The following is a 24,705-nucleotide window of genomic DNA, read 5'->3' on the forward strand; positions in this document are numbered from 1 at the left end:
CCTGAGAACGTGTTTTAGCGTGAGGAGTTGAAATTCATCCGGGTTACGAATGGGAAACAGAGTTACTTTGGTTTATCCTCTTTGTTAGGTACACCAGTCTGAATCGCTAGAGGCATTTTCAGTTGGAAAAGAACCTGTGTGGATTTCCAGCCAGTCCTGTAATTGTTACCAATCACTTTTCACCTGGTTCTCCTTGTTTTGTTTTTTTTTTTTTTTTTTAACATTAAGAGTCCTGGCCTTTAAATCAATCAAATAAAATATGAAGTCAAACTCTTTAGTATGAATTACTACTTCATTTCATGCACATGCAGGAAGTACGTCATACTCTCTTGCTGGATTGTATTTGGAAGCTATGAGACAATTCTGGGCAGCAGCTGCAGCATTAGAAAGTGTGTATGTTCTTACAAAGGGAATGTAAACACTGCTGTACACTTACCTTACTGCTAATTTCTCCCTCAGCATTGCACTATGCTTCCAATGCCAGTCCTGATGATGTGGGACATTCTTAATTGTACATACTACAAATCCGGTTGCAAGGTTTTTGTTAGCCCTTATAAATTACTGGCAGGCTATTTTCTTAAATTCCATATTTATGTGGGACAGCACTCAGTATGCTGAGCATCAGAACAGAAGAATCAGAAGGCCAGAACAGAAGAGTTACGTTTCACTACCTTTGTCTGCTCGTTGGGAAAGGTGTTTGAAGTATTATTCACCATCTTTCTGACCCAGCAGTTTGCATATACATAATCCAAGCAGTCTGAGAATCTACAGGTGTGTCACTGACTTTTTTTTTGTAATTAGCATTTCTAAGCTGATACTGACTTATTTTTTTTCTTTTTGGGGGGATGGGTGTCTTATTTCTTCTGTTTTAATACTATCATCAACAAATAGGTGTAGTTGATCCAATGTACTTATTTTTTTAAAATCAGAAACAGGACAAGGCAAGCACCAATAAAACTAGATCAGTGTAACATTTTTATCTTGTTACCTAGACTTAATGACTTCTGCATTTTATAAATGCCTAAAAAAAGATTTGACATCAAAATTTCTTGAACGTTCATCTTAGTTGATATGAAACACAGGGAAGTGTTTATAGCATCCCCTTTTACATTTTTGGAAATAACACTGACAGTTCCTTCGTGCAGTTTTTACTTGGATCTGTATGTTTCCACCTCACACCCAAAATGAAGAGAACACGAGCAGCAATAGACTCTTCAGTCAACTACAAGTTTTCCTGTGGCTTTAGTTCTATGTCTCTATATATAAACTCCATGATTACCTGGAATTATATTTTTAGAGAACTTTTTTCCTTGAAAATACTTTTTCTTTTCTCCCCCTGAGAAACTCCCTCCCACTGCTCACAGTGCCGCAGTGCCAAGCACACCTGGGTGCTTAACTTCCACCAGTGCAAAATTGTTATTCCTCCCTCAGTGAGCAGAAGTTCACTGCAGGCTACCATCTGCTGGATGACAGCAAGACAACAGGCCAGTTTTTATGTGTATTTCAAAACGGCATAACCAAAATTGTAGGAGTTGGACATTTTTTCTTTTTTTTACAGACTTCAGTTACTACTTTAGTCATATAGTACATCTTACCATATGGTCCAGAAATGACAACCGCAACATTACAGGAGTGAAAAATAATCTACTATGATCCAGGGAAGATGTTAGTGCTAACTGGCACCATATATAATTCATATACTGAGGGAGTAGAGAGTAATTTCATGGATTGTTGGATTGTTTTTGAGTTCAAAAGCAGAAAATTAGATATCTAAGGTTTCTCTTTACACCAGAGTTCCACCAGGTTTTGCAGTGCTCTCCCTGGCAGCATCACATTAGGCCTTTTTGGGGTATCCCATAGTTCTTTATGCTGCAGTAAACCAGGTTGCTCAGGTTTTCCAGTGAGCTAAGCAAGAACTTGCTCATAAGACATATGGGTGAGAAACATTATCAGGATTTAACCTGCATCACAGAAGTGGATCCATGAGTCATGGATTACTCCTAACCCCACCAGCTGAACCATTAGGTTCAGTGTTGAGGATAAATATGTACATAGATATGAAGTAAAGAAAAACATGGGAAAAACACAATTAAAAAGCAACCATCCCCAAATTAACATATTTGCACAAAGTCCTTTATTTTCTGCTATAACATTGATAAGCCTTAAAGAAAGAAGTCACCAAGCGTCAAAACAATGATTTGTTCCTATTTCATCACCTCGTCACCAAGTTTCATTCTAAAGTCATTTAAAAGAAAATGCTGCAGAAAAGGTAAACTCTGGTGCTGAGGTCTAATAGAATTTATCCAGGAAGGTGAGGGTCAAGTCAGCCCGTAACAGATTACATTTCCTTGGCTTCAAGAATAGAAAATTTGTTACAGAAGGAAAATTAGTCAGTAATGGAACAACGTACTCTTTATCTGTACTTTTAATCAAAAACTTAAGATGATATATTCAAGTTATTTACATAACTGACAGACAAAATTATCTATAGTATATCTTATATTTGGAAAGCAAGAAGAGAAGCACACGGAAACTGAACACATTCTCTTGCATTTCCTAACAAAGTGAATGAGATGCTGCAAAATGAGGTGAAATTACGTAAGTTACCCTCAGGAGCCTTAAATAGGTATTCTTACCCCCTCATATTCCCTCCCTGGCTCTACTTTTACCCCATCTAGCTACCAGCTTTGGCATTCAGGAGACTTTTGCTGAGAGGAATAATTCATTAATCCAGAGGAGGAAAAAAAAAAAACCAAAAAAAAAAAAACGAACAACAACCCAAAAACTTCATTTTTCTTGGGTTAGCAAGTTAAACTGTTTCACAGACATGTCTGATGAGTGTTACAATCAAAGCAAATTAAGTGTTGAAAGCAAGTGGTAAAGGGAGGTAAAGAAGCTCCAACTATGTGGGACCAAAATAACGTATGGCAATATAAGATGCTACAAGCTTCCACTTCTTGGAGAAAAAGTTTCTGGCATTTCAAAATTGCAGAAAATCTTGGGTTACTTTTGTGAAGGCACAGGAAAAGCCAAGATTTAAAGTTTACTTTGTCCTGGAACAAAAAAAGTTTGAAAGTATTGTGTGTGCTATGGTATTAATAGCAGAACAGAAATACAAAAGAAGAACTACCATTTGTATGGGGCTGCTGAATCACGGCCTGAACCTCTGATCGACCACCTGAGGTGAGCAATGAGCCACAGGTGAAGGCAATTCTCCTGTGCTGCAGGAAGGGGTGGAGCCTGGCTCCACCTCTCCTAGACCCCATTTAAGAGCTGACTGCCAGTGGAAAAGGATCTTTGTTGGAGATCGCTCCCCTTGGAGTCTTCTCAGCGAGCCCAGGACAAGGGTAAGCTTTCCATCCGTTCTTCTTTAGCGTGATAACCTGTTTAGCCTAACTTTCCTGTATATTTCTTAATTATAACATCTGTATATTCATTGATTATACACCATGAAAGTACTGAGCAAACAACACAGACAGGATAGTAAATATCAAAGTTGAAATGTAGAATGATGAGATTAAGACAGAACAAAGACGTGCAACAGATGCAAGTAAAAATACAGAATTAAAGCTGTATGTAAAACAGTGGGGAAAGTGAATTTAGAGAAAATGGAATACCAAGTCTAACAGCCTGCATTACAGCGCTGTCACCACTAGCCTTAGAAGCTCGTGTCTGCACACACATTAGCTGCTAATCAGCAATAACTATTGCTTCTCAAATTATAGACTCAATAGTAAGTATCTGATTCGATGCTTATCAGGTCCTGACCTCTGCCATTTCTAATCAATTTTTCATGCAATTTCATTCCTCCACTGTTTTACACAAATTCACATTTGCTTTGCAGATCAAGCTTTTCCCTCACATTACCTACACCTTATCAACAAAGTTATTTTAGAGGTACACTGGAAGAAAGAACTAGATTTGTACATAGGATTGTGCTATGTAGCATTTCTATCATAACTGCAAGAACAGAGGAATGTAGATAAAAATAACCAAGTAATAGACTTACAGGAGAACAGTAATAACCTTAATAGCAATGATATGTTTTAACTAGAGATTGTATCTTGCTGCAGAACAAACCTGGAAAAGATTAGATTCTAAAAACCTGATTCTGCAGTTGAATGAGGGATTGTGAGCTCAAAGTTCATCTGTCCGTTACATACGGAATAACAGTAAAGGCAAGAGAATCAATACGTAGCATAGCACTCCTAGTGCAGCAGAACACAACTAAAAGGAAGTGCGTTGGCTGCAGTTCATCTAACACATATACCATATGTGCCTCCCCAGCAGTAAGTCAAATGACAGAAAATGCCACTCGGGCTTGAAGTGTGAACTTAGAGACATGCACATGAACACTTAGAGGAAAGGTCTGAGTGGAAAAGGGGATCACCAGGTGAGGTGATAAACAGTTATTCCTCTGTGCCCTGTGAGGTGCGCTGCAAATTGCACAACTCTGAACTGAGTATCTTAAAGTTTACATACTAAACTGAAAAGTTATTACGAAAAAATAGAAGAGGGAAATTCTTTATTCACAGGGTGGGGGATCCCTGGCACAGCTGCCCAGAGGTGCTCAAGGCCAGGTTGGATGGGGCTCTGAGAGCCTGAGCTGCTGGGTGGCAACCTTGCCCATGGCATAGGGTTGGGGCTGGGTGGGCTTTGGTCCTTTCCAACTCAAACCATTCTATGATTCTGTGATTACCGGATGACACTGTGATAAATTGCCAGAATAAATTACAGAATAAATTAAAGTGCAGGAGTGTCAGCTAGTATAAAAAAAAGTTTGAAACAGTAAAAACCCTATCTCATCAAGAAAGTTTAATTATACAAAACTACTTACATTCAGCAACTGAGCAGAAATGAAATGCCACTAAGTGCACTTTGCACTGCATATATACTGGTTGTAATATCCTAGTTGGCACAAGGATGCAATAGTTTTTTTCAGTGTTGTCCCCCATTCTGCATCAGCTGCAGCAGTGCTTAGAAACTCCAAAGACATGGCACAAAATAAATACTGCACTTTGCTACAGGTGGTATTTTTTCCCATCAAAATACTAAGAATTTACAGGCTTGCTACTATGCACTTCAAGTTAAGAAATGCAGTTTACTGTCATTAACATTAAATAAAAGAAACCTTTCACCAACTTTAAGCTTTTCAGTCCTGGCAACCAGATCCATTCAGTGAAAAGGCTACTATTCTGCATCTAATCACAAAGCAGAGACAAAGCTCCCACCTCAGAATGCAGCTAAAAGGAATAACCCAAATAACCCATCATCTATAAGTACAGAATGCTTCTGACTAAAAGCAGCCATCCCAATTTTTTTCATGCTTAATCACTTTTGGAAGAATCACAAGGGTTACTGTAATGTTTTCCTTTGGTAAGCATCTTCAGTTAGTTTTCTCAGTGGGTTGAGGTAGTGGCTCTACCTGTTTGCAGGTACAATAAGTGAACAGATGCACACAACTATCCTTCAGCTGTTAGAAGCCAAGTATCTCTGGCCATTTCTTTTCAGAGTATGCTGTGACAGCATGCTGTCAGCTTAAGATCACTGCTGATAGCACCAGTGCCACCTTTGATCTGAAACACTACTTCCCTACATCAGAGCAAAGCTTTGTATGGCTACAAATATGAAGAGAACTGCACCTGATTAAAGCCACCTCAGCTAGGAAAAACAAACATTTCTGTAATGTGTGTACACATGTGAGCAGAGATTTTTGTCACTTTTCAGGCTACTTCTTTAATCAAGTTCTTAGTGCCATGCAGGTATGTCTGTCTACATAATTTTAAAACAGTATTTAAGCAATTAACCAAGCTAAAAGAGTATTACAGCTTCTAGAACAAGGTACTACATTTCAGTTTAGCCAGAATTCACTACCGTCTCTGTGGAGAAACCTACAACTGCCTCCTGATATGAATTCAGAACATGAATGCTATGAAATCTGAATCAATTCCTGGAAAATTCTCTCAATTAAAATAAGAGATTAGAGAAACCAGTCACAGTGTCTTAAAGCTACCTGTTATGAATCCCATTAAATTCCTACTAGCAGCTTGCTATGCTGCTACTGGCAGTTACATCTTTGAGATCTAATGTTTACGTTTAAGTCCCACGCTATAAAATATTTGACTGTTTGGAAAAAAAACCCAACAACATAACGATCAAAAACCAGTCAACTGAAGTTATTCAATGCAGAACTGGAAACAGTGGCAAATTCAAAATGAAAGTGATGGAAATCTTTCCCTAAAATAAATAGAAGTTTCTATTAAGCTCCCATCTCAATCTAAACATTAGTCTCATTTGGACATATAGCATTTTTACAATTTGTATTCCCCTGAAATATCCTCAGATACTGGATAGAACTAAGTACATCTACTTATCTATCAGAACTAAGATGATCTATCTGATCTTCACAACTCTTAACATTCATAATGCAACATCAGTATATGCACTGAGGTTGTGAGAGCTTTTTTTATTGAACATCATATATTTTGGTTTACTAGAGTGTTGTTTAAAAACACAAACCACTTGGGTCAATCAGATTTAATTTAATAAAGAATTTCAGCCAGAAACTTACAGTAGCTTTGTTGAAGATAAACTGTAGCCTGTGAGATTTCTGGGGCTGAAGTAATGCCAATGTTTGTGTAAAAATCCATATTCAAAGTTTGTTTCAATTCTAATATATGTTTTGAAGACATCTGCAAGCGGTTACAATTAAGACTGTATATATAAGGTATACTGCAGAACTCAGTGATCATTGTCACATAATCAGTGATTTATTTTCAACGTACATTTCTGCCATGTGGCAACATAGTAGTTTTAAGTGAGACTGACTGTCACACCTTTCAGATAACCTTTTACCCGTTTAAAAAAAAAAAAAAAAAAGCTTCTATTCATCCCCAGGAGATTAATTAATTGTCATTTTCTTTAAACATTTTGCTCAGCTGTTCCACTAGTGCTACAAGCTCAGGGTTTCCCCCAAGTGATTCGATTTGTTTATAGGCTTCAGATTCAAGCTCTTTCAGTGTATTTCGAGTGTACTCAAATGAACCCACGTTTTCGAGGTAATGCACACAGTATTTTTTTATATCTATGTTTTCTGTCCTTTGACGTAAAATGTTTTGCACCTGTGTACTTTCAGGTTTTGACCAAATTGCGTGAATAGTTGGGAACGAGAACTTGCCTTCAGTTAAGTCTTCACAAAAACTCTTGTTTTCACTATATTCTTTGGAGTGCAGGTTGGCATAGTCGTCTCTTATTTGGAAGAAGAGACCGAGTGTGTTAAGAAGTGGTTTTAAGTCTTTCTTATAATTTGAGAAGAGCTGCATGAGGCCTACAGCTAATCCAAAGAGACCACCTGTCTTTTGCAGTACCATGGCTTTGTATTCAGCTTCTGTAGGGCAGGTGTAAGTATCCCTCCAGTAAATGTCCAAGCCTTGACCTTTATGGAGTTCCAGTAGCTGACGAGTAAAAACTTTAACAGCATCTGGGTGATCAAGGGTTAAAACCTTCTCTAAGCCAAGGAAATACACATAATTAGCACAGTTGATTACAGATGGAATTCCATAGATACTGTGTGCCACTGGAAAGCCCCGTCGTAGCTTTGAGTTATCTTCAATATCATCCACAAGTAGGCTTGCATTGTGTAACATCTCTGTCACTTCAATGATAACCTATTACAAGAACAGAAAATGATTATCTTCTGCATTTTTTTCCAGCAAGCTATCTAGCATTCAGTAGCCACTATCCCAAAGGTTAAAACCTGAAACCCAGCAATCTAATTGTTTGCTTGCCCAAGATAATGACTCTAAGAGCAAACTATTTGAGTGCTAATTACTCAGCTTTGAGATAGAAGTGAGGCCTACTTCAACTTGTAAAGATACTGCTGTCTATTGACTTTAAAATCATGAAAGAGTACTTATAAAAAGCAACATTGCAATACCCATTTTTCTGAATACTGATTTAGTCTATTATGTCATTCCCAATACTATCAGGAAAGTTCATCATTAGATAAGCCTATTCTAGCATTTCTCATTAGCCTATTTCATATCACTTAGTTTGTGAACTCCTACAGTTTCTGGATATTTAAGGTTGAATTGAAATAACTTAAGATGTGCTTCATGACTGCAAATTACCTCGTGAACTTCTATTAAAGATAGCATCAAAAATATTTTAGAGTTGAAAGTGAGGAGGGAGGAAGTTCAGACAGCAGAAAAAAACCTTATTTTCTAGAAGACAACAGGAAGTTGTCTGAGGAAGTGAGAAAACTGCACTTCATAATGAAAGCAGACTGGCATGCTTTCTTAAAAACCAAGCCTAACTCACCAGTGGCTGCTGCAATATAACTTTCAACAGACAGATTTTGCTACTTGAGCACTACAAAGCATCACACTTAGCCTATCCTAAAGAGGACTCCTTCACAAACACTAATGGCCTACCTGATCATTAATGAAATTATTTAGTGACCAGGTGGGTGTCAAGAAAAAAAAAATATTTTAATTTCCTACATTACCTTGGATACAGAGAATCTTTTCCACCCTAAGTATACGGTTTGGCGTAACTGTAGTCTAGCCAAAAGGAAAATTTTGCATTTCAAAAGCCACAGCATTTGAATGCACAGCTATGCATCTTGCATAGATTTGTCCAAAAGAAAAAGAAAAGAGAAGGATTATTCTTGATAAAGTGCTTCATACTAGGTAATACGGGCTCTAAACTTCAGAAGTCTGCCATTTAAGGCCCAGAACAAGAAGTGGTTTATAAAGGTTTAAACTTCACTTGACTACTGGCTTTGATGTTCTTGTATCAAAATCATACGACTTTGTTCTCAGTCACTGTATTTGTAGGGCTTACAAAGTAACCATCTAGCTGCTTTTGCAAGTCATTGAAAACTTATTCCCATTGTTAATAACTGAAGTGAGTAACAATACTAGTTGCTCCTTCTACCACTCAGAAGGTTGAGCTTAGGTAGGAAGCATGTAACTAGTCTACTTCAGACAAGTCACTGAAATTGTAACTTCAGTGTTAAACCATTACTTCAGTGCAAAGCTTCGGCTATTTTCCTTAAACTGTACTTTAAGGTACTCAGGAATGATGTCTTGTAAATGATCAGAAGTCTTAAGTACGTTACACTAAGAACAATCTGTTGCTGATAATCTTGGAAGAAAGGTAAGAGCCTCGTAAAAATAATTAGTGAGCACCTGTATTTTATCTTCTGGAACGTTAAGCCAGTGATTGAAGGCTTGTGACAGCTTGGTTCTTACTTGCTTACCTACAATTAGAAAAAATAAAAGAAAAATCAAAGTCCAGTATTAAATGCAACAGTTTATCTTAACAGCTGTAACTAATTTGAGACCAGGAAGCTCCTAAAAGCATGACCACTTCAAAGGGCAAAATACATTAAAGTAAGATTGTAGCTTGTTTCCTCATTGTATAAGCCTTAGAATTGAAGTTGCTGATAGCTGCAAACGTTTCACAGTAATACACAAACAATTATATAAAAACGTGTATTTACATGTTACTGTAATTAGTCCTGGCAATTTAGTTAGCCAATTTCGTTAGATCCTGATTCTGTTGGTAACCTCTACCAATAGATTTTTACTGCCTCTGAAAGCAAGTCCTAATTTGTTTGGCAGAGGAAACTTTGCTCCTATTTCAGAGGAAAGAAAGGTAAGATTAGAAATCCAAATTTAGTGTTGAAACAAGTGTTAAAATTCAATCTAGATTGAATTTTATCTGGAGGAGTTGATTTTAATTCAAGTTATCCTATAAATTATTGATGCCAGCTTTCTTTAGTACATTGCTAGGGGTCACATACAAGTATTCATTTAGTGCATCTATTGATGATCAATAGGAAATTGTTCAATAAAGTCACCTCCTGTGCAGCTCTGAACTTCAACTCAGCTGAGTCTAATCTTCTATTAACAGCAAAACAGGCTTAGACAGAGTTCTGCATCCTTAGCTCATCTCAATGAGCCACTTAAAAGCTATTACGAATAAACTTCAGAGCAGTGCAACCTATCTACTGGGTTCCACATTACTCAAGACCTACTGATAGACATAACTGAAGAATGATTCTGCAATATGAGTTTTCATGTTAATGATGCCACCCTGCCGTAGCACTGAAGAAGTTTCAACATTTGAATGCCTCCCTGCAGATTCTCTCTATTGCTGTGTGATCAGACATACAGAATGGAAAAATAAACATGGATAGATTAAGTGATAAATCGTGGAAAAGAACAGGATTTATCCTTATCAAGTCACCAGCAGGGAAGCTGGTGGTAAGATTTGTAGTTTGGGTTCTATAGTGGAGGTGGTAATCTTCCTCAGTTGCTCAAAGGGCTTCAATTTTTGCTTGATCTCAAAGATTTCCATTACTTCCTCTCGCCACCATCTTTTGGTTTTCATCAGAAGATACCAATGAAAAGGTATCTCTTTTCCAACAGCTCTGTCTTCTGGCTCTGCCATATGGGAATGTCATATTCTTACCTGGACATACCTGTCTGTGGCTAGGTGTTGTTTTTTTGTTTGTTTGTTTTTGTTTCTTTTTTTCTGTAGAAGCTCAGGTTTAAATTTTTTTTTTTTTTTTCTGCTGGATAGAGGGATTGTTCTGTCTCTGAAACAGCATGACAGATAGCTTAAATCACCTGTATCAGGCTTATTCTCTATCAGTACAGTATGCATTTGGTTCTCAGATGTGTTTTCTTCTTTTTTTTTTTTTTTTTTAAACAACAACAAAAAAACCCCTGTGGATTTAAATCATGAATTCACTGATTTAAAAGTTTGTCATTTTAACATGGGCAACCGGGGCTCAAGTTCAAATACAAAATTAGAATGGCACCCAAGATTTTAAAAGCCTCTCACGTTAGCTAAGCACCACCACTAGTTCAAGTTAGGCTTCTTTCTGACAACAGCTCCTGCAAATGCCAAGGATTTGAAATATTACCAACATTCAGATTTTTTTACCCACTATGTGAGCAGATCAGATTTTGGCCAAATCTGTTCCCTGACCAGACTTGCTACACAGTCATCACCACCAAATACTGCACAAACCAAGGCAGAAATGTCCTGCAGAGGTTTTTGTTTTTTATTTCCTTCTAATAATAATTGCGTAAGTTAACTGAAGAGAAAATAATCCCTCAAAATATTGAAAACAACTGTTACAAACACATGCCAAGCGGCATGGCTTTCTAAGTATAAAAGAATAATTCAGTAAGTCCATAAAGAAAATTAGTCACAGATAATGTCATATTGCAGATGTATACCTTATCTACAGACATTTACATACTTCTAAATTACACTGATAAAAACAATCACAATAAAATTAGGCTGCTAATTCTGTTTTTTGAAATGTATTTACTAGAAAACAAGCTTACGGAAATGCTACAAGTTCAGTAACAAGAGTTATTTCATCATGAAGTACATAAGTACTAGCATATAATCTAAATGGACTCTTAATATGCACAGTGGGTTTTGCCATTTAGTTCCTTAGTACAGACAGCATTTGAATTGTTAGACTTGTCTACCTTGAACACCAAGGCTGTCTAGACAAAGGCTATTTATGGAAAAACTGCTATCTGTACAGTAAAACATTCATCTTTACTTTTATAGGGTGCAGATTTGCTTGTGTGAGCCCTATTACTGCTTCATAAATGATACTGTGTGTCTTGTTCTGAAGTCAATCCTACCACGTCTATTTGATATTAAAGCAATTTTCATATGCATGTTTTATGCCTACAGTCACACTACGATGGCAACACATCAGATCCTTTTAATATTAGTCTTAGAAGACTAGATACATTGGTACTCCGTTCCTTTACTTCTGCCTCCATCCCTAAAACCCTAAATTATCCAAGACACAGCCCACAGATGTTACGGTAAAATTAAAAGGATTAGGACTTAGCACTACCAGAATAGTTCACTTTTTCTTCTCCACTGTTCCATGTCACTACACTGTTGACTAGTCAAAGGAGAGTATTGTAAAACTGAAGACTAGCAAGATCTAATTTCCAAAATTAGAAGGTCTGCCTTCTGTACTGTCATAATTACTGACGTTACTGAAACAAACTTTTAACAAAGTTATGCAGAATGCAGTCAGTTTGATCTGCTGAGGGTCCCAACAGTACCCTTGTCAAGCAACAACTATGCAAAACTTGTCTGCTCCTTAGCAAAACTGAGTGGACAAGCAAGGTAAGAGAAAAAACAGAACATAACAGATTCACTCTGACAAAAATTCTCCATAGGGAAAAAATACGAATTTCCTATTCTTGAAACAAAGATCCACTTAGTGATGTTACTCTGAGGACAATCCCACCTCCTTAGACAGAGGAGAGCTGCTTCTCTATAATGAGACTGACTACACGTGTGCATGTATGATTTGTTCCCCTCTGAGTACAGACCTCAGACTCAGACCTCCTGCTCTGAACAGGCTGCTGATCAGTATTTCTTTGCTCACACTGCATTAATGTGACCTCAAACTATGCCCTTCAGGCAGAACCCCACTTAGATTGAGGGTATGTAAAAGGGATAGAACAGCATGAGAAAGAGCAGAGGGACCATCAACCCAGCCCTCATTAGAGCTTCACTAAGCTAATGCAACTCATTACTGCAGCAGAAAACTGCCTGCTTTTTGCTAGGTTAGCTTTCTGCCAGCTTTATGTACTGTATCAGCTTATGAAGTGGGTCTGCCTGAGTTAGTACAGGGTAAGCAGCAGATGCTGAGAGACAGGAGAAAGAGGACCCTTCTGGATGAAGCAAGCCATTATATTACCTCAGTTTTATTGTACACTTTCATATTTAGCTCTGCCATCTGATGGGTTAGGGCTAAACGGGTCTGTGCAGACCTTCCCACACAGCTGTGGGAACACTACTGCCATCCTACGTGAACTGCAGGCCTATACTTTCAAACCTAGGCAGCCACTTGGGACAGACTGAGGTTACTACAGGATTGTCTATGTTAACCCCACACCCTGTTCAAAATAGGATTAACTAGTCCAGCACTGAGATTCTGCTTTTCGCCTTGTTCTGTCCTCTCAGGATCCCCAGTTCCACCATCCCACAGTCACAGTGGACACAGTTGCTTCCACCCTTCACATGCCAACCAATTCTTCCATGTTTGGAAGTGTGAAGTCCAGCAAAACACCTTCCCTCACCAGTCCTTCATCCTGTGTTAAGGACTGGTCCTCAACACATTCCCAAAAACTGACTGGATTGCCTACCCCCTGCTGTGTTGCTGCTTCTACTAGATACTAAAGTACTGAGCTATTCCACATCCAATATCACAATTAAATCACAGCCCTACAACTGCATGCAGACATCTAATTCCTCCTGTTTATTCTCCACAGTCACTTCACAGAGGTATTTAGTCCTACAGATTCCCCAGGATGTGTGAGAACTTCCCCCATCATGTTGTCCTGTTACTGCTTCCTTATTTTGGTGCATACATCTGAGGTGGGTTCCCTCCAGCTGTATTCATTAGAGGATCTCTAGTCTCCATCAGTCTTTACCTTTTCCTTGCTAGTTCACCATTTCCTCACTTTATTTTGGGTATTGTCACTTTTAGTGTAAGTCTCTCCTCACCACACTGGTCAGCCTGCTGGCAGACATATTTCTGGGCTAACTTGGGTTGGTGGAACCCATCTCCTCCTAGGAGTTCTTAATCCACAAAGACAGTCTCTTGGTCATAAAACCCAAGTCCTCACTGCTGATATCAGCTGGGCAACTAACTGGTTATTGACATGAATGATGTTTATTCCTTTTCATAGTAAGGAAGGGCTAAAAGATCAAGAAAAAACACTTGGTCTCCTGTGCCTTTGTCTCTCACTCCAAAAGCCATTTAATTGTGTTTGAAAAGCTCCAGGTAACCCTTGGCTATATCCATTAGTCTTAAGTGAAAGAGGTATAGGGTTCAGTTGCCTGATGATGAAACACACTGTGTGTAGTCTCTCCAGGACATCCCTCTCCTGAGCTGCCAAGAAGCAGCATGCCTCCTTAAGATAACAGCTCAGATGGTGGCCTCTGTCCCCTGCAGGAAGCAGCCTCCCCACTACTATCACTTGATGTTCACACCTGGTGCTGTGCTGTACAGAGCCTCTAGCCATTTGTTTTCTTTCAGTGAAATGAACTTATCTGACAAATGCACGTATGCATGAGATACAGGAATCTCCCTTGGTGTCAGAAGCCACGAGCTCCCACTCTTCACCACTGTGGAGGTCTCCATTTTGCAGCCTGACATGCATTCTTCCTGCCCCTCTTTCAATATACACAGGGCTCTTGAACCTTCAGGCTCTTGCAGAAGATCCTGTCCATCTTCTAGTCATTTCTGATGCTGTGCAACCTGCTGAACCTCTTCCACTTGTCTTTTGCTTGGTGGAAGCAAGTTTTCCACCACTGCACCGTTTGGAAGGCAAGGACACTACTTTCTCCTGGTCTAGTGGTATGCCCAAGCATCCCAGCAGTGCAAGAACTGAAAGCTGCCATCACTCTCAGGAACTTGGCCTAAACTGAGGGCTCTGATGTGCAAGATGCAGTTGCTCCAGTGGTAGGGATCGTGCCCTGTGGCACATTACCACCGTTCTTAAGCACATTTGTGCTGTCCTCAGTCTCCAGTCCCCTTCTGTGTGAACTGAGCACTTATATCTGTTGGCTGCCTCCCAGCTGTATTCTCTTAAAAGAAATAACAGGAGTGAGGAAAAAAATGTATGTGCTATTAAAATAATGATGTTTCAGTAATTATAAGAGAAACACCACCTTAATCTTGCTACTGCTGCTTCATAACTCCTTCATCAAACTGGTCAAGTTCAACAACTCAGCAGAAAAAGCTGAAAAAACAAGAGCAAGTCTCGATTGTTTAGCGAGCTAAACAAGCCTGGAGCAATACGTGTAAAAGGGAAAATGCAGAGTTGTGAATAGGATCAGAATCTACTCTTTCAATTACAAGCTGTTGATCCAGTCACTTTTACTGCAACTGAAAGCCCATATACTTGTTAGTGCTGCACAGCTACTGCTGTTAACTCAGCTACTTGGAGATGGAAGATGCTTCGTCATCTGTGTGAATTTTCAAGACAAACCACATTATCGGCATTTCTGAAATTTTTTGCTGCTTATTGTACTTTGTTTACCCATATAAATGACAGAAAACTAGACTGAACGGAGTACAAACTACTATGGCAATTTTATGTAACAAATGATTTTGCAAAAAAGTTCGTATTTGGTATCTTCTGAAACAGTAAGTTCTGTTAATTCATGTTTATTCTGTCACTAGCATACTGGCAGTTAAAATGACAACAACTTAAAAAAGATTCCTCAAGCCTACTAGTTCTTCTAGCCAAAAGTCAAAGAAGCAGACAAGCTTAGAGCTTAAGTATCAGCCCCAAAAAGTTACCATTAAAGTCCTATTGGATTAACATCAAACAGTCAACCTCCTCTTGTATCAGGGGATTAACCCTTAGCATTATAGAACTGTTATAAAGTTTGCATTCTCACACTATAGCAAGGTTAGGAGACATTTAAGTTTTTAAGCAGTCTTAATGAAGATACCCAATTCCTCTTTATGTAAGAGTTTGATATGCATCTAACTTCATTCAAGTTCTCATAGGTTATTACAGCACTTAAAAGATTTTGTTTTTTAACTAGTCCTACAAGATAAGCAACTGCTTATTTGACTCACAGTCAAGCTTGCTCTAAAAGCCGCTCAGATGTGCCTACCCTTGTGCCACTTCACTGACAGGATAAAAGATGAGCTATTCTGTCAGGCAAGTTTTTTAACAGGTTAGTTGATTGATACCTAATCATTTGGTCAGTGAGCTGAGAACTGGCACAAGAAGCAAGAGAATACTGCCAGAAGAAAGATGGAACAAAATCGCCTTTTTCAGCAAAGACTTGTTAGATTTGCTCAGGCACCTCATCTGGGCTCCACCCTAATTATGAACTGCTAGCATATGCCTCATTTTCCCTTCACCAAGCCTTGGTGTTCATACTGATGCCAAGGCTCACACAAGTAGCTGACTCTTACTGACCTGTGCTTGGCATAGCTGACTTGGGGCAAAGCTGGTGTTTCAAAACACAATAAACATCCAGCTGTATGATTAAGTACAAGTGCTCCACAGGCACACAACTTTTACCCGCCTAACTTGAAAGAATTCTTCTGTTCTGAATCACGCCAATATTTCTGCATGGAGAAAAGTGTATCTTATCTCTCACCTTCTCAAAACATAAATTAACAAGAGATCAACATGCTTCAGCGGACAATCAGATTTATGATACTTGAGCTTACACTGATGGTCCGTATAAGATAAGCCACTAGGATACAGTGATTAAGGCTGAACACACAATGAAGTACAGGAATTTAGCCAGAGGAGTCAAGATGGGAAGATTAAACTAAATGCATAATATAAAGTGAAAGCTAATTGAAGAGCTGTTAGTCAAGGGCTTATACCTACAGAAATTGATTTTTTGGTTTTTGTTTGTTTTTTTGGGGGTGCACTTTGTCTATTATGTATTTGCTTCATTTCTAGTCACTACACTTTTTTATTTTTTAAAAAGCAGCTGAAGACACAGAGGTGCTGTGATACATCTTTGCTTGTATTAGATAAACTAACCACACAAATACCCTTAAAGACTGAGTTGGAGAAAAGTAAATTTCTACAAGACCAGATCTTAGAAAGCCCCTCGGAATATCACAGAATCATTCTCAAATACATTTTCAAGAAAAAGCCACCATCCAGTTTAAATGCTGTCAGGAAATGGCAAACAAATTTCCTGGCATTAAAAAATGAGTGCTACTGCCAAATTCTCTCCTCCTCTAGGTTTTCAACGACAGCGCCTGGCAGCACAAAGTGCCAAGTCCATTGCAATCTCTAATGTAGACAAAATGAAACTGATATTTGTAGAGATGAATAATAAACTTCACTACACACAGGTTACAAACCCACCATGCTGATACAAATATCAGTCTAAGTTTAGCTGCAGATGTACAAAGCCACTTAGTACTGTCCCTGTGATTAGTTATGCTATTTGTCTTGATAAGTCTTCTATCCCCAGTCACATATAATTCTGGTCAGTTATCTTCCTTAATAACTACGAAATATTATATGCCCATTAACTCTATTAGTATTCAATACAAGTTGGATAGAAGTAAATGATGCAACAGCTCCCACAGCAAAGTTACTTCTATAGTCACTGATAGCCTGTGTGGTCTTCCTGATGCTTTGGGTGTACAAATGAGAGTCACAGCAAACAATATGATTATTTGTTCACAAAGAGGCTTCTGAGTGGCACATGCATACAGAAATTTTCTATCAAACTGCCTCCTGCATTCTGCTGAAATAGCTATTACTGAAGAGGGAAAACTTCATCTCAGTGTGTTGCTAATGACCTGACACAACACAAGGACTGACAAGTCAAGTAATCCAGGACAGTCAAAACTGACAATACTAAAACCTGGCTCTATACTCACCAGGGAGAAGAAATAACACAGACTATTTAAAACATACACACAGCCCATCAACTCCAGTACAGCAAGCTGTTAAGTGTTGGGCTGTGATGTTTCATCCGTCAGGAATAGCATCAGGTCTTCAGTACTTGCCTGTATCTGTTTCAGCAAGTAGCAAGTCAGCTACTCTGAATGGAGGGCAGAGCAACTGAAAGAAAACTATCTGCACTGCAGCAGACAAATGCAATTGCTACTGTATGAATAACACCAGAAGGATAGTTTCACAAGAGAAGAAAAAACAACAAATATAGAAAAATGTTAGCTTTAATTACTCTTCAACCCAAGTATCAAGAATGGATTGTATTTCCTAGGACAAAGATGTTATAAAAGTAACATTGATATTTTGAAGTAACACAGTAAAAATAAACTTGCCTGGTAGTTGAAGTAAATACTGGTATGGCTCTAGAATTCTTTTGGATGTTTCATCCATCCCATCCATGTCTCTTTCATAAAAGGTCGTTCGCTGTTAAAGAAAGTGTTATTAACATTGTTTAGGTTGAAAAAAACAAAAACAAAAAACCCCAACAACCAAGCAGTGAAGTAACAAAATAGAGGAGCAAGTATTCAGGAAAAAAAAAATTAGCTGACTTCCATGCTAGGTGTAAGTGCTGCAGATTTGAATACAACGGCGACTACAAAATTCACTGTGAAAGAAAAGTTTTATGGATGGCACTTAGACAAGAAGCAAACATATGTCTTAAGTACAGGCTTCTTTATTTATTCATGAGTAGTTTAAATCAACTCCTAGACTTTTATCTGTATCAGAGGGCTTAGATGAAAGAGAAACATTTAAAACATTAGCATTCACAACAATCGAGCCACACTGTAGATCCATAGAGAAGACACTCAGCACATACAAACCTTGCATGATTAATCTGATTAGACGTCCCTAAATGCTGTACCCATACAAAAGTGCAGATACCTAACAGCAGAAAATATACCTTACACCAGTGCAGCCTAAGCTAGTTGAAAACAAGCTTGAGCCTTCTGACAGCATTCTTCAGTTCTCTTTTAGAAGACAGTAATGTACTGTTTCCTTGCCACTGCTTAAGCACACAGTCATCTTTACACACGCTACATACATTGTACTCTTGCAATAAATCTTTTAGGATCCATTCTCTCCATAGCTCAACAATTATGTATTGATTATTTTTCAGTTCACATACCCTTTGATCATCTATATTTGCATTTTTTTCAGACTGTTTTCTATAATGGATTTTTTCCTCCTTTCACCTCTAGCCTTCCTTGCTGCACTGCAGATACAGCAGCTCAAAACAATTCTTCTAATGTCATTTTAAGACAGGAACTGCAGCAGCAGCACAGAGGCTCATGCTACTTCAGCAGTGCTTCTCAGCTATTCTGCTCCCTCCTCCCCTGAGCTATTCAATAGTTTTATAAATTATCAATAAAACTAACTAATTTAAAGTGAGTTTGTAAGCATGGACTGATGCATTTTTAATGTAGGAACATTAAGGGGAGTGGCTGACATGAGTGAAATATATTGTGTTCCACATTTGCTCAAAGTAATCCAGCAATAGTTTCCCACAAACAACTCAAAGGAGTGGTATTAATATCATTGCTTCCCCTTAAGCTACCTGGACAAACTGGACCTTCCCCTGCCAGCAACAGCTCAGTCACTTCCTGCTTATTCCCATTCCCACCTTCTGGAGCCATAGATATTTGTAACAATCCAAACTTGGGAACTGATTTATTTTTGAAGCTTAGGCTTGGATAATTTGTCTATTAGCTTCACTGCATATGCTAACGCAAATCATCAGCACTTTAGGGGCAAGAGAGGGTATTTAAGCAAATATGGCTGCCACTGAAATGCAGGCATTTCCAGAAAGGTGCAGTCATTGCATGCATGGTTTCTTAGCAGTAATGTCACAACAAGCAGTGCACCTTTCCATCACTTATCCCATGATATCCCAGCACAACTAGCTGTCAGGATCTGAACCAGGTTTGTATGACATCCTTAGCTCCCTATTGTTCTCACGTTAGTAGTAGAGCTTCGGAAATTGGAACTGCTTTTAAGCCAGGAGTGCCTGTGAGAGCATCAGCTGTAAAATTGCACCCTTATGTACCAAGGATAATCTCAACAGACTTCAGTGAAGAAGTGAAATAATAAGACTATCACAGTCCACCATCTGACTTTTTAAGGAGAAAGAGGAACCTGTACATATGGATGTGCAGAGACGCTATCAAAATTGGCTACTTTCCAGTGACTATTACATGTCAAAAAGTTCAAAATTGAAAGTGCTTAGCTATCCCGCAGCATTGGGAGGAGATGGTGGGGTGGGAATTTCTACTCTGTAACAGTTTCCCACTGATACAGTACCTACTACATTCAGTGAGTGTGCACTGCAACATAAGAAAACAAAGATGACTGTAATCTGAAGATTACTTCCCATCCACTCTGACAAGTTGCCTAAAAGTAAATCCTAAAATTCTTCCTATCCCCTGCAATTTATTAGGAAGCTTCTCCCCTGTCTGTAGGTAACTGTAGATAATGCACTGTTCAAATCCTCAAACGGCTGGAAATTGGCTGGTATTACACCACATCAAATCATCTTTGTATCTTTTGGTGCCAAACTAATAGGAATGCTCCAAAATGCTGCTTATCTTAAAAAAAAAAAAAAAAAAAAAAAAAAAGACACTAGGCAGTTTTCCACAAATGCCTTTTTTTTTTTTTTTTTAAATAAAGCAGCAAAGCAAGATAGGTTATGGCTGAGCTTCATTTTTATTTTTCTTAAGTAATGTAAAAAAAGCTCTAAAAAGTGATGGCAGCTTCCCTGGAATCACTGCAGCTAAGCTCCCAGGCTGCTGCGCTGCCTCTAAACGAAGTACCTAACCTCTGCAAAGGAGTGTAGTACTTCATGAGGCACCTACATGGCTAATACACTCATCAAAACTGGAACACTGGGCCAGAGTTGCCCCAAAACTTATAGAAGAAAGAGATGCTTGACAAAAGATATCTAAACGAAGGTGCTTATCTAGAATACCACAAAATATGAGAGTAATATTGTGGTAACTTTTTGCAGAGTCACATTTGACACACCTTGGGAAATGTGTGATATATGTTATCCAACCCTTGATATTAAGGGTTTTCTGATGTGGTTACTGAGTGATTTACTTTAGAAACTCAGCTGCTGCAGAGAGCTTTCTCACAAAAATTTCAGTTAATGCCTCGCAACTTCCCTGTCAGCAGGAAGAAGTCAGGCAATAAGTGAAAGGGAACGTAAAGCTGTTTGTTAGTTGTACGGAAACTGTTGAGTCACAGCCTGAACCACAGATTGATCACCTGAGGCAAGGACTGGGTCAGCCCTGGGAGCACAGGTGAAGGCAATTCAGCTGTGTGATCGGAAGGGGTGGAGCTCAGCTGCACATCTCTTAGACCTCATTTAAGGGCTGACTGCCACTAGGGAAAGATCTCTTTCTGGAGATCCCTTCTTTGTGGAGGTTTTCATTGCAAGCCTGAATTTCCCTGCACGATCCACAATGAGACAGTTTTGGACCTGCTCTGAAAGCTGGATGCTCACAAGTCCATGGGGCTGGATGGACTGCACCCTAGTGTGCTGAGGGAGTTGGCAGATGTGGTTGCCAAGCCACTCTCCATCATTTTTAGGCAGTTCTGGCTAACTGGGGATGTCCCAAGGGATTGGAGACTGGCAAATATGATGCCTATCTTCAAAGAGGGCTGGAGAGATGATCCTGGTAGCTACAGATCTGTCAGACTCACCTCAGTGCCTGGGAAGATTATGGAATAGATAATCTCAGGTGCCTTGTTAAAGGTCAACTAGGGGATCAGGCCCAGTCAGCATGGGTTCATGAATTGTAGATCCTGTCTGACAAACTTGATTTCATTCTGTGACAAGGTGACCCACTTAGTGGATGGGGGTAAGGCTGTCGATGTGGTCTACCTGGACTTCAGTAAGGCCTCTGATGCTTTCCCCACAACTCTCTCATGGAAAAGCTGGCTGCCCACGGTCTGGATGGGTTCTGCTGGGTGAAACACTGGCTGGATGGCCAGGCCCAAAGAGTTGTGGTCAATGGAGTTAAATTGGTGGCTGGTCACGAGTGGTGTCCCCTGGGGCTCAGTACTGGGACTGCTTCTATTTAACATGATTAATGATCTTGATGAGGGGATTGAGTGCACCCTCAGTAAGTTTGCAGATGACACCAAGTTGGGAGTGTTGATCTGCCTGAGGGGAGAAGGGCACTACAGAGGAACCTGAATAGATTGGATCAATGGGCCAAGGCAAACTGTATGAAATTTCATAGGGCCAAGTGTCAAGTCCTGCATTTTGGTCACAACAACTTCAAGCAACCCTACAGGCTTGGGGACAAGTGGCTGGAAAACCACCTGATGGAAAGGGACCTTGGTGTACTGATGGACAGTCAGCTGAGTATGAGCCGGCAGTGTGCCCAGGTGGCCAAGAAGGCCAATGGCATCCTGGCTTGTATCAGGAATGGAGTGGTGAGCAGGACGAGGGAAGTAATTCTGCCCCTGTACTCAGCACTGGTGAGGCCTCACCTCGAGTACTCCGTTGTTTGGGCACCTCAGTACAGAAAGGACATGGAGGTGCTGGAGCAGGTCCAAAGAAGGGCAACAAGGTTTGTGAAGGACTTGGAGAATATACCATACGAGAAGATACTGATGGAACTGGGGCTGCTTAGTCTGGGGAAGAGGAGGCTGAGGGAGACCTTATTGCTCTCTTCCAATACCTAAAAGGTGCTTACAGCAAGAGCATCTCTTCTTACTGGTGACAGGTCAAGGGGAAATGGCCTTAAGTTGCACCAGGGTAAGTTCAGGTTGGATATCAGGAAACACTTAACAAAAAGGTTGTTAAGCACTAGAATAAGCTTCCCCAGGGAGGTGGTTGAGTCACCATCCCTGGATGTGGTTAAAAACTGTTTGGATGTGGTGCTCAGGGACATGATTTAGCAGAGGGTTGTTAGAGTAGTATGGTTAAGATGTGGTTGGACTTGATGATTTTCAAGGTCTTTTCCAACCTGAGTGATTCTATGATCTGAATACAGGTGAGCATTATTTCTGTTTGTTTCTTTCCATTTCTCCATGATATTCTTTCCAACTGTAACATTAGTGAAACTGGAAGAAATAATTGCACCTGTCAGAAAAAAAAATACCAACAACCCAGAACTGACGCACTTGATGCTGTTCTGCTTAGTTCAATTTCCTTTTGAACTCATACGTGCACTTGCTGTGTTTCAGTTCATGCACAGCTGAGCTCTTGTTCAGCGGTTCTTCCTTCTTTCCCATCACACAGCCTAGCTGTTGCAGGTATGGGCTCACAGCCACACCTCAGAGCCTGCAGCACTGCCCTAAGCTGCAGCAAGCTTCATCTCCAGGGATCTACACAGACTGGAAGGAGCAGTCCTCAAAAGCAGCCTGCAGAGAAGGACCTGGGTGTCCTGACAGATGAAAAACTTAACATGAGCCAGCAGTGTGCCCTTGCGGCTCAGAAAGCAAATGGTATCCTGGGCTCCATCAGAAGAGGGGTGGCCAGCAGGGACAGGGAGGTGATTGTCCCCCTCTACGCTGCTCTTGTGAGGCCCCATCTGGAGTACTGTCTTCAGGTCTGCAGCCACCAGTACAAGAAAGACAGAGCTGCTGAAGAGGGTCCAGAGGAGAGCCACAAAGATGATCAGAGGACTGGAGCACCTTCCCTATGAAGACAGGCTGAGGGAGCTGGGCTTGTTCAGCCTGGAGGAAAGAAGGCTGTGGGGTGACCTCATTGCAGCCTTTCAGTAACTAAAGGGAGCCTACAGACAGGAGGAGAATCAACTCTTTGAAAGGGTAGATAACTGCAGATGAGGGGAAATAGTTTGAAGTTGATGGAGGGGAGATTTAGGTTGGATGTCAGGGGGAAGTTCTTTACAGAGAGAGTGGTGAGGTGCTGGAACAGGCTGCCCAGAGAGGTTGTAGATGCCCCGTCCCTGGAGGTGTTCAAGGCCAGGTTGGATGGAGCCCTGGGCAGCCTGGTCTAGTATTAAATGTGGAGGTTGGTGGCCCTGCTTGTGGCAGGGGGGTTGGAGATTCATGATCCTTGAGGTCCCTTCCAACCCTGGCCATTCTGTGATTCTATGATCTCTTTGCAAAGGCAATAGGCACTGAAGGGAGACAGAAGCAGAGGCCTCTGAGCCATGGAGCTTTCCTCAGACTTGGAACTGTGACCCGTGCACAGCAGCAATGTAATGCAAGTTCTAAGCTACGCATCGAGGAACTTCTTCACTTCAAAACATCATAAACCAGCTTTCTCCCATCCCATCCCTCAGACACTCCCACAAATTTCAAGGGGAGGACGAAGCCCGCTGAAGTTGGCAGGGCCAAACGCACACCTAACAAACAGAAGGCGGGCTGACAGGCAGCAGCGCCTAAGCAGCTCCAAGCGCCGCACAGCCGTACGGGAACCGAAGCGGCGACGGAGCAGAGCGCCACGGCCCGAAGGCGCAGCCGTAGCGCGGCACTAACCGGGCACCGCGCCGCGGCGGGCGGTGCAGAGCGAGGCCCGCGCACACACGGCAGTGGATGTGTATCGTCCTGAGGAGGCTGTGAGGGCTCCTAACCCGAGTTCGGGCAGGACGCCGGCCGTCGCAGCCCTCATTCTAATTAGAGCAGCGCTCCCTATCACTCTCTGGGGCAGACGGAGCGAAACCTCACGCAGCTTTAGCGCACCGGCGGCAGGGCAGCAATTCGCTTCCTTTTCTGCAACACGGGGCTGCCCCGAGCCACACAAATACCGTCACCGCCATGTTACGCGAATCAGGCTGCAGCGCGCGGGGACGCCGCGCCGCACCACCCCCCCCTCCCCCGCTACCCCCCTTCCCGGGCAGCCCGCCAGCCCCTCCCCGCCGCCCGGCTTCCGCCCGTTTAGGAGGACCGGCCTCGCTGCTGCCGCCGCCGCCTCCGCCGTCCCCCCAGCCCGGGCGCTTCCCACCCGCCTAGCGGCCAGGCGGCTCGAAAACGCTCCAGCCGTCCCGGCCTTGTGGCCGCTCACCTCGATTTCAACGGCGGCCCGAGCCGCGCCCGCTCCGCTCCGGCAGCAGCAGCAGCGCCGCTCTGCGGGAAGAGCGCCGCCCTCTTCCGCTCCGCCGGGCGCCACCTTCCTCTCTTGGGGGAAAATGCGCCACCGGGGCCGCACCACGCAGGCGCCGGCCGTGCCTCCTCCCTGAATTAGCATTCGGCCCAAGGCCCGCCCCCT

At 41.1% G+C, this 24,705-nt stretch overlaps 1 protein-coding gene across 1 annotated transcript; it reads right to left on the reverse strand.

Annotated features, from left to right (window-relative positions):
• Nucleotides 1–2,111: 2,111 nt before the first annotated feature.
• On the reverse strand, nt 2,112–24,666 carry GGPS1 (geranylgeranyl diphosphate synthase 1). The gene is made up of 4 exons (XM_085219708.1): nt 24,502–24,666; nt 17,855–17,945; nt 9,192–9,262; nt 2,112–7,667 (listed from the first exon to the last, which is right to left on the reverse strand). Exons 2-4 carry the CDS (start codon nt 17,919–17,921, stop codon nt 6,906–6,908), a joined length of 900 nt encoding a protein of 299 aa, XP_085075834.1. The 5' UTR covers nt 17,922–17,945; nt 24,502–24,666; the 3' UTR covers nt 2,112–6,905.
• Nucleotides 24,667–24,705: the final 39 nt, after the last annotated feature.

This window comes from Meleagris gallopavo, chromosome 2, assembly GCF_905368555.1.
Source record: "Meleagris gallopavo chromosome 2, MGAL_WU_HG_1.1, whole genome shotgun sequence".
Taxonomy (NCBI): domain Eukaryota; kingdom Metazoa; phylum Chordata; class Aves; order Galliformes; family Phasianidae; genus Meleagris; species Meleagris gallopavo.

What these genes read in the sequence shown, in the direction of transcription:
- GGPS1 (XM_085219708.1), bottom strand. Translation starts at nt 17,921, where the DNA reads ATGGATGGGATGGATGAAACATCCAAAAGAATTCTAGAGCCATACCAG. An exon ending in GTATTTACTTCAACTACCAG is followed by an intron (nt 9,263 to 17,854) that starts GCAAGTTTATTT and finishes TTCTAATTGTAG; the next exon opens with GTAAGCAAGTAAGAACCAAG. An exon ending in TTCCAGAAGATAAAATACAG is followed by an intron (nt 7,668 to 9,191) that starts GTGCTCACTAAT and finishes TTCTTGTAATAG; the next exon opens with GTTATCATTGAAGTGACAGA.